The 11,269-nt window shown below is 40.0% G+C and overlaps 1 protein-coding gene across 1 annotated transcript in view; it reads left to right on the top strand.

Moving 5' to 3' along the window:
- The window catches only part of LOC128623995 (neuropilin-1a-like), a 113,152-nt gene extending 105,946 nt beyond the window's left edge, over nt 1-7,206 (top strand). Inside the window, exon 17 of the mRNA XM_053651245.1 lies at nt 3,393-7,206. Coding sequence (XP_053507220.1) covers nt 3,393-3,670 — 278 coding nt within the window. The 3' untranslated portion in view covers nt 3,671-7,206. The remainder of the gene's footprint in view (nt 1-3,392) is intronic.
- The last annotated feature ends 4,063 nt before the right edge of the window (nt 7,207-11,269 follow it).

The following is an 11,269-nucleotide window of genomic DNA, read 5'->3' on the forward strand; positions in this document are numbered from 1 at the left end:
CGCATGGACTGAGTGAGTGGGCGGCATCAGAGCGGTAGTGAGTGAGTGTGTGCGTGGCAGAGGCCGCTGGTCCAGATTTTGCTTGTTCTCTTTTCTATCTTTGTTTCTTCAGAAGTAAAATATTTTTTGGTCTTTGTTTTCTGAGGGGATCTAAGTTACTTTTATTTGTTGTGTGTGTGTGTGTGTGATTGTTCTCGCTTTTCTGTGGTTTGGGAGCATGGCTGCCTCAGGTACGAGGAAGTATGATTCCCTCACGCGGCGGCATGCTAAAAAAATAGCCACTACCACCAGCATTGAGGAGGTTAGTTTGGCCGTGGGGGAGATTGTTGGACATGACAACATTCTGTCTGCAGCCCGTATGAATAGTGCCATCGTTTTGTTTCTGAAAATGGTGGCTTTGGCCAACGAAGTGGTTGACAATGGAGTTGTGCTTGATGGTGTTTTCACCTTAGTGCTTTGTCGACCCCTTCTAAGAAAGTCATGTTGTCTAATGTTACGCCTTTTATTAAGGATGAGATTTTTGACCAAACGCTATCTTGCTATGATAAATTGGTGTCGCAGATCAAGAAGATAGCGATAACAAGTAAATCCATCTCTCTTTAAGCATATTGTGTCTTTTAGATGATTTGTTTACATGGTTATGAAATATAATAATGATCTGGATTTGACACTAAATGTAACTGTGGACGATTTAAGTTATGTTATTTATGCTACAACTATGAAGTGTTTTGGGTATGGTTTAACTAGTCATTTGGTGCAGGCTTGTCTTGAAAAACGTGTCAATCTCACAAATGGTAATGATACTAATGAGGCCGCTGGTAATGAGGTTACTGCTGGAGAGGGTGCTGGGGTGGATGGGGCCCAGACACCAGGAGAGGGCGCAGCAGTACCTTCTCAAGTGGAGACACCTGAGGCTGGCCCCTCTCACCAGGGTGTCTGTGCTAAACCAGGTGAGGAAGAGAAAGCTGAGGTTGAGCCAGATTTATGTGAAAAGGATACACATGACAACAATGTGTCGCTGGATAGCGTTGATCAGTCTTTAGCTGATGAAGTTGAGGATGAAAGTTCTCACATGGAAACGGAAGAGAATGTGTTTAAGGTGCCCCAGAAAAAGAGATGGCGGACCCGCCCTCATGCAAAAAAGAAAGACATTCTAGTTGAGGTAAATTCTATTGATGTGGAAAGTGAGAGCGAATCATCTGACTGCACTTTCACTTGTAGTTTAAATCAAAGTGGCTTTTTGAGTTGTGTATACAGCGTAGATGATATCAAAGCTTTTCTGAAAAAACCAAACATGCCAGAAATGTCAGGATTGACGAGTCTTATCCGGATGTGGAACAGTTCATAAGAAAAACAAGGGGGTTTATGGCAGAAGGGGACTTTACTGAACAGGAGGGATACTGTCTGAAGAAAATTCTTACAAGATTAAATGTTATGTTAGATAATAATCTAACAATCTAAGGGTGATAGTCAACCTTAGACCTTTGTTTTTATGTACATGCATCTATTAATACTTTTATTTTTATTTATGAGTGAATTTCAAATTGCTTAGTTGAATTTAAATGGAGAGAAAGGTGTAAAAGGTTTTTGTTTTTTGAAATAGTTAAGCAAAAGAAAATTGATGTAGTTTTTGCACAAGAAATCCATCCATCTCCTACCGCTTACTCCTTTTCATGGTCACGGGGAACGTGGAGGCTATCCCAGGGAGCATCGGGCACAAGGCGGGGTACACCCTGGACAGGGTGCCAGTCCATCGCAGGGCACAATCACATATACACTCAAACACCCATTCATACACTACAGACACTTTAGACATGCCAATCAACCTACCATGCATGTCTTTGGACTGGGGGAGGAAACCGGAGTACCCGGAGGAAACCCCCGCAGCACGGGGAGAACATGCAAACTCCGCACACACATGGCCCCGGCGGGACTTGGACCCTGGACCCTGGAGGTGTGAGGCGAACGTGCTAACCACTAAGCCACCGTGCGCCCACAAGAAATCCATACAGACGCAAGTAATGCTGTTGAATGGGCAAGGAAGTTTGATGGGTAATCTTTTTTAAGTCATAAGACGTCGACCAGTGAGGGAGTTGTTATTCTTTTTTCCCATAATTTCGTTCCCTGTTGTTATCATGACGATAATTATAAAGGGTAGACTTTTAAAAGTTCAGTATGAAAATAGGTGGTTTATTTTTGTTTATGCACCGAATGCAGCCATTGAAAGAATGTTATTTTTTTACAAACCTTAGATGATGTTCTGAAGAATTGTGACTGAGGATTTTTTTAATTGGGGGGGGGTAATTATATGGAGCTTGATATAGACAGGAATCATGCAGAGCCCCATATGCCATCGTGCAGAAGGCTAGTTGAATTAATAAATTCCTCTGATCTTGCTGACATTTGGAGACATTTTCATCAAATGCAAAAAACAGTATACCTGGGTGCACACCTATAATAATATGCTCTCATTGGCTAGATTGGATAAATTTTATGGTTTTAAACACCAGTTAAGTTCTTTTAGAAGTTGTGTGATTATACCAGTAGGATTTTCAGATCATTGTATGGTTCTCTCTACTTTGTATGTGAGTAAATTCAAGCATAAGAATGTGTATTGGCATTTTAACACCAGTTTATTGCATGATATTCATTTTAGAGATGTTTAAATACTTTTGGAGTGACTTTAGGACAAAGTTTTCTTTTCAATCAAATAAAACAGTTGTGTCAACAGTATACCTCCAATGTCACGAGAGAAATAACTCAGCATATGAAATCCTTGGAGAATGAGATAATAGAGCTTCAAGGGTTAGTGAAAAACACAGGAAGGCAAGTATACATGGAAAATTTAAGAACAAAAAAGAGCTTATTGACTAAATTGCTAGACATTACTGCGCAAGGAGCTCTGGTCAGGTCGTGTTTTCAGAATGCGGAATGTATGGATGCACTGTCTAAATTCTTTTTTAATTTGGAAAAGAAAAATGGTCAAAAAAGGATTATACAGTACCTCACAAAAGTGAGTACACCTGTACACCTCACATTTTTGTAAATATTTGATTATAGCTTTTAATGTGACAACACTGAAAAAATTACACTTTGCTACAATGTAAAGTAGTGAGTGTACAGCTTGTATAACAGTGTAAATTTGCGGTCCCCTCAAAATAACTCAACACACAGCCATTAATGTCTAAACCGCTGGCAACAAAAGTGAGTACACCCCTAAGTGAAAATATACAAATTGGGCCCAATTAGCCATTTTCCCTACCCGGTGTCATGTGACTTGTTAGCAGGACAGCAGCCAGTCTTTGTAGCTTTTAAAAGCATGTAAATAAAAGGCTTTTAAAATTCACAAAATCTCTCTCTCTCTCTCTCTCTCTCTCTCTCTCTCAAAACAGACTGTGATGAGCAGAGTTCTAAGGATTTTGTGCAGAGGTTCAGGCAGCAGGGTGGCTCTATGCTGAAGACACTGAACCCTATTCTGATCACCATCATCGTGATGAGTGCCGTGGGTGTGCTGCTAGGGGCTGTGTGTGTTGTAGTGCTCTTCTGTGCCTGCTCCCACAATCCTGAGCAAACCACTTCTGCCCTTGAGAACTACAAATTTGAGCTGGTTGATGGCCTCAAGCTCAAGAAGGAGAAAGTGAGCGCACAGAAATCATGCACAGAGGCATAAGGGCCAATGCTATGCAAATTCTAAGAGAACATTTAATGAAACCTTGTGACTGCCTGAGTCATGTTTTTTCAGGATATTCAGTGAGAAGGACTGACCTCCAGAGGGTGCTCTAAAGAAAAGATAATGTACAGTTTACTGGCAATTACCGTCTGGTTGCTTGGTCTTTTCCCCCCCCCCCCCCCATTTTTAATACTTGGATGCAGGTATTTATCCCCTGTAAATGTGTGCATTTTAATTATTTTGTGGAACTTTGAAAAGAACCATGTTTAGGCATGTGTATCTGAGAGACATGTGGCTTATGTGGAACTTAAATAGTGCCTTTTTAGATATTTTTGTTTCCTTTTTACATTTGAGCTCACTACACTCCCCATCTTCCTACTGCCATTGCACTCTGCAGGTCAACATAAAAAAAGTTATTTTTTAATTTTTTTGTGAGCCGTTCCCCATTTTTGTGCTGTTATCTCCTTTAAGCTATATACAGACAATAATGTTATTAGCTAAATTAAGTAAAGTCACTTAGGTCACATCAAATTGCAACACCATCTGAAAAATTACTGTTCCCAGTCAAGGTCTGCAGTCAATTGACTATCTTTCTGCCCTCCCATATAACCAATCCACATTTGTTCAATTCTATTTAACTCCTCTTAACACCAGGGGGCAATGTTTTAACACTTGGATACCTTTTTGTTCACATGAGCACACATGTTGAGACCTTTACCACAAAGTCATATGGTGACTTTATGATGTTGTACAATGTCATCATCAGTGGCCGTTGTCCACTTTCTTCTTGCCATGTACACATGCTTTTTCAAGCTATCTGCAAAACAGCTTGTTTTAAACTATGGTTTAAGCTACAGGTAAACCTGTCTTCCAAAGCTGGTGTTAGTTTTCATTCAAACTTCATAAGTTCTTCAGTTAAATTCATGAGGCACTTACATCACATTGAAGAGCTTGCAAAGTTAATGGGTTCCATTAACATGCATATATAGACCTGAGCAGGTTACCCTCCATCGTCCCTTGGCATGCTGAGCCTTCATCTGGGTATCATGTCTCATGAGAAGTCTGCAAACGTAGTGGAATGGGTTGCCCTCGTAATTCCACACTCCTGATGCTGAGTTGTGTGCAAATTCCGGTAGCTTGCGTATATAGACTGGAGAGAATTTTTCCTCCATCATATCATATCATATCAACGCAGAATGAGATTTACACTCAGTCTCCTTAGCAAAAGCCTTACTGGTTTCCAACTTCCGGGTTGCTTATATGGCCTAGGTCACTTAGCTAACCTACTTCATTGTGCAACCATGATAGTGGAACCAATTTTGCAGTCAGATGTGATCGGAGTGCCACAGCCCAGAAAGACTGTTTTCCATAAACTGGCGTTGATGATGATGGATGATAATCAGCATAAAAGGCAAAAAAGAGGTTGGAATCTCTTACAAGCTGGATGCCTAGAGTTAGATATGACTCAACTGAAAGCCATGGTGCTGAAGCAGAGGCCACACTCATGATAGATCATGCCCATTGGCAAAGTGCCTGGCCAAGGCCAGGAGCTGATTTTTCCTTCCTCTCTGAAGCAAGTAAGGATGCTTTATCTGTGGCTGCACCTAGAAGGGTCTTTTTGCCCAGTGGAGAATCACCAGCCGAGCAACAGCATGGAGGAGACTTCTGTCCCAGCATCAGTAGTGGCTCAGCTAAACTCATTGATGTTAGAGTGGAATCCGCATACATGCGCTTTCGAAGAAGAAGCCTTTATTTGTCACGTAAAATTTACATCACAGTGAAATTCTTTTATTTGCATATCCCAGCTTGACCCCCAATTTAGGGTCAGAGTGCAGGGTCAGCTGTGAAATAGTGCTCCTGGACCAGAGAGGTTTAAGGGCCTTGCTCAAGAGCTCAACAGTGTTGCTGTGGCTTGAACCCCCAACCTTAATGCCTTTGTGAGCCTTAATGGTTGAGCCAGCACTGTACCATTTTTGTGTTTAACCACCAAGTGAGCTGGTTTCTACTAAATACACAGCTTTATCTTTGAATGATTACAAGCCATGCTACAGGATCTGAGCTTGTGCAGCCAATGTCTCAGCTTTCTCTAAGCCAGGGAAGCATATCAATGACGTGTCAGCCACCTCAGCACTGTCCATAGACCATAGACCATTAGATCTGATTCCGAGCTATTAAAACAATCAGAGGCTTTTTCAAAGCATGCTATGAATATAGTCATGTCTGAGAGACATTTCTTTGCTGATTGTGAGCTGACAACTGAGCAACAATAAATAACTTGGGCTGCAGCATTATCTGAAATTTAGACAAATTTAGCCTTTACCAGCCACAGATACTGATGGCAGGCTCCAAACATATTTGCCTCAATGTAAGAACTATATGGAGAGCGTTGAGGGTGTTTTTAAACTGTCTACTGTAGGGGTGGGCAATCTTATACGGAAAGGGTTGGTGTGGGTGCACCCTTTCTGGATGCCCACCCCTGGTCTACTGCAATGCACCTGAGCTCGATAACCCTGGATGGAGAAGCACAGGTGTCACAAGCTCTAAACAGACAGATATCACACTCCTGACTTTTAGTAGGTGTTTTAGCACTGTCAACTTTACTGTGGGTGGACCTCCAGTGGACGCTCCAGTGGGCAGCCCATAGTATGGTATGGTATGCAAGACACAGTAGCGCATGACTGTATGCCTTCCTACAGCCTTCATTCATCCTTCTACCCAAGCTACACAGCATTCTGCAACCACATTGGTCTTCCCAAGGCTCCACAAAGGGCCATTATGCCCTGGTTTCCACTACTGTTCTCTTTAGGTTTTGGAACACACTGGAAATCTTCCCTAGGCACAATCATTGTAACAGATGAGCAGAAAAGTGTGACGCACCCACCCAGGATAGCTGCACCAATGGGTTTGGACCCTTGATGCAGTGAGGCAACTGATGAGTGTCATAGCATTACATAAGTGCTAGAAGCCTACCACAAAGACCTACTATGTCATGGGCCTTTGGGTTTATAACGGTGTTTCAAAAAGGAGCTAAGATAAATTTTTCAAGAAGGTTCCAAAGGGAGCAATGGCCATTGACATAGGTATTTTATATGTACATAATGTCACCATGTGTATTTGTGGTAAAGGTCTTGACATGTATTGACATTTTAAAACAGCCTCCTGGCAGTTATCCTGTGTTCAGTGAACAGGGCTATATGGTATATGTAAACTAACTATATATATATTTCCAATTTTTGTCATCTGCCAAAATAATTGAATATAATTTACATCAAACCAGTCATTACTCAATTTACAGTCATACATTTATTACCTGATTAATTTATCATTTTTTTTATTTAAAAAAAAAAAGTCATTTAGTTTTTTTTTTATGATGTCATTTCTAACATTTTATATTTCAGGAGAAACACAAGAAAACCACTGTCCAGTCTTAAGCTAATTCACTGAAACACTCATTCATTAAATGACTACTACATTCCAAAGAAATGATCAAATGAAATGATGATGTTTTTGCATTGTAAAATTTTTGCTAGTGAAAATGTGTTGTTGTAAGTCTGGTTTGTGTGTGTGTGTGTGTGTGTGTGTGTGTGTGTGTGTTCGTTCAATCATCATGAACTCTACCATTTTTGTAGTGACACACAGACACACAATGCACATTGCATATTTATGCAGAATGCATAATTAGAAAATATGAAATCGCTATACCTTGAATAATATGCTCAACTGATACAGATAATCACACTGCAAAAACAACAAAACATTTCCAAATATAACAAATCCCTTGTCTGCTTTTAAAGAACAAATATTATATCTGCCTTTAAAAAATATACCTGGTGAAAAGCAGAGAAAAAAACTCTTATTGCTTTGTGTTAGCTTATATAGCTTTGACATTTTTAAAGCTCAACTCAAGACTTACTTTTTAAAACTTGCATTTGATTATTGATGTCTTTTATTATTATTATTATTATTATTTTTAATATCTTTTTTCTGTAATAGTTATGGCTAATACTAAATGCTGCAGGGTACTATATCTCAAAATCTTCAAACCATGTTACAATGAATCCCATAAAAAAAAAAAATAGCAAAAGCATATGGTCTGATTGCTATGCTAAATTGTACATACTCCAGTGAAGTCATTCTGATTTAGGAACTAGAATTATTGACACTTCAAAGTAAATCCAAGGTATGTGCCAATTACCATTACCATTGATAGTTAAAATAATCTTCGATCACAGCACACTTTTTATAACTTTCTTTATTTTTTAGTTATTTTACTTTCTAGACAAAATATTTTCTACTTCACGTTCTATCATATAATATACACTTTTCAAAAAAGTTCAAAACCTGCATTCTATAGGACTGGGATGACAAACAGAGAATGTCTATGTGCAATAGAGAATTACTTAATGTAGATATGGGATCATATATTAACCACATTCATTATTTTGAACCGCTCTCTCTTAATCATAGATTATCATATAACGCTATTTGACTTACAGAGGTCAGTTTGTGTAAGTGGGAAGGTGGATAGTCACATTATTAGGATTTTGTTCAGTTAAGAGTCACACATAGTAAATGAGTCATGAGTACTGACTGGACAGGAAACTAAGTAGACATGCTAGGGACAAAGCAAAGCATAGTAAGAAGACATACTCATGATAAATAATCTTTGACCACCCACCTGATTCACCTCAAATGCCACTTCACTAGATGAAATTAACACAACTGATAACGATAATAGAATCACTTTATTGGTCATTTGTTTTACCACATTGCAATAATTCCTTTTTCATATATCTCAATTAAGGGTCAGAGTACAGGATCAGTCATTTATTTAGTCCTGTAATTAAGGGTTTAAGGGTCTTACTTATAGACCCAGCTGGTGTATGACAGAAAATTAACACCATATCACTCCCAACACATTTGATTTGGGATTTGAACACAATGTTCCAGCACATATCATTAACCATTGAGACTCTGGGATATTTACCACAACCCCAATAAAATTAGAGTAGTGGTGGCTCAGTGGTTTGGACTCTGGGCTACTGATTGGAAAGCTATGAGGTTAAATCCAAATACTGCCAACTTATTACTGATGGGTTCTTGAGCAACACATTTAACCCACATCTTCTCAGCACAGTTGCTTTTATAAAAAAAAGTTAAAATAAAAATAAAAAAAAGCTTCTACCAAGTAATGTAGTAAAATGTATCGTACGCTTTTAAATTGGTTAAATGTGTTTTAACCAAAACATATTCATCTTTATACAAAAAATACAGATGGTTTTGGTCAGTTTGCAAGGCTATACAATTATATATGTTTCACTGAACATTAGATATATTTTGGCTTATACTTTTACTGAAACATCTGATCAATTGCCTGTGGGTTCTGGGAATAATGACACTGTATCCCACTATGTTCAATTCAATTCAATTTATTTATATATAGAGCTTTTAATAATGGGCACTGTCATGAAGCAGCTTTACAGAAATCCGGATATAGATTCACATTTTTGCCCTAATGAGCAAGGCGATGTTGGCAAGGAAAATCTCATACGAAAGGAGGAAGAAACCTAGATTGTGCAACCTACACTGGATTGTGCAATTATGAGTCATTACTCATCTATAGATGTATACTGTGGCAGTAGGGGTGGGGCTGAGCATCAACTGTGGACAGAGAGGAAGAGGGTTGAACCAGAAGGTAACGCGTGATAATTTTCATCTGTGTCTTAATACCGCCAGTCTACTTATTTGTGTCTGTTTGTAACTGGCACGAGAGAGAGAATGTGACATGTGGAGCTTGTGAGACACACATAAACGTGCACACACACATGCCAGGGAGCATGAACTTGACCGAGATAAAGCTGCAAGTCAGGGATGGACCCGTTTCCAGAGCTTAATTTGAGCAGGGCCTGGTTCACATTGCACTGACAGACGCCATCAGCCATGTTTGTCGGGTTTTGTCGGATCAGTGTGTTAACCCTGTCTGCTTCTGTTGACGTTGGTCTACATTTGTTTTCACTCACTGAACATGAAAAAAACTTGCATTGAGTGTTATCACTGTTTGCAGGACTACCAGACTGAAAAAAATATAAAAACTTTTTGGCTATCTAACATGAGACCAGCCTAGTTTTGTGTCGCTAGACAAGGAGAGGCACAACTAAGTTATCATTCAGTACGTTTACATGGACGACGATAATCCAATATTAACCCGATTAAGACAATACTCTGATTAAGAAACTACCATGTAAACAGCAATTTTTTATTACCTTAATCCGATTAAAGTCATACTCGAAGTAAACACAAATCAAATTAAGACATGTGGAGTACTCCTGTTTTAGTCGCATTATCAACGTGTATTACAGACATGTAAACACCTTAATCACACTATTAACATCGTGTGGGAGTTTTCACCGCATTTTACGACAGGACACGATCACACACGGCAGTGCTCAACCGTTTAATGCCAAACAAGAGAGCACGGCTGCGTCCCAAACCGCGTACTTACCTACTATATAGTAAGCGAAATACATGTATCTCAGCTACTATATAGTAGGTAAGTATGCGGTTTCGGACGCAGCCCACGGCTTCATGCAGTCGTCTATTTGCACGTATAGCATGACAAATAATTAACTGCACTTTAAGTGTTCGTAAAAATTCTAAATAAAAACACCCAAAATTGTATACGGTACCATAATGAAGACGAACTGTATGTTGATATGTGAAATTCTGGAGGGAACGTCAGACGGCATGGCGCGGTGACATAATGACGTGTGCTATTAATCGAACTATGTTCTATAACATGTAAAACAGGAACACGAAAGGAGTATTCTAAAAGCGACTCATGTAAACACCTTAATCACAATATTGTCTTACTCAGAATAAGGTCAATAATTAGATTACTGCTGTCCATGTAAACATAGTCATTGTATCAGTTTAGCTGGTTACAGTGCCATGCAACGTATGTTAGCTGCATTTATTCTCTGCTCATATCATGTTCCCGTAACTTGGAACTCAAATAGACATTTACACACCTTGTTTTTTTGTCTCAGCATGAGATGATGTTAGTGTTTCAGTTTCAACCCCTTTACTGGTTAAAAATAAAACACAGAACCCCCACCTAACGTGTGGCTCATGAAGCACGTAATCAGTTCATGAGGGGGTCCTGGATCCCCAGACCAGATGTCCCTAAGCATTTCAGAGTTCCACTGCTTGTCTTCCCTTGCGGGGCTGGATAGAGGACACTTGACATGTTGTGGACACATGACAGATGTGGCTCAGTCTCTTCCACACTGTAAAGAGATGACTGGCCTGGGTTGAGCATGGGGTGACGGCCACTATGCAGTCTGCGGGGGGGAACAAACCCCAAGGCGGAGCCCGAGAGGGGAGCAACGTTTACCATGAAGCTAGAATGGGGGGGCGACGCTCTCCGTAAGGTCAGAGGGGGGAGCAACATATGGCACAAAGCAAAGAAAAGGAGCAACATCTTCAGTGGAGCATGGAGGCAGAATGACGTCCTCAGTGGAGCAGGATGGCTGAGCAATGTCCTCAGCGGAACAGGATGGCGGCGCCATGTCCTCAGCCATGCAGGATGGCAGAGCGACG

Source organism: Ictalurus furcatus, chromosome 20 (genome assembly GCF_023375685.1).
Source record: "Ictalurus furcatus strain D&B chromosome 20, Billie_1.0, whole genome shotgun sequence".
NCBI classification, from domain to species: Eukaryota; Metazoa; Chordata; class Actinopteri; order Siluriformes; family Ictaluridae; genus Ictalurus; species Ictalurus furcatus.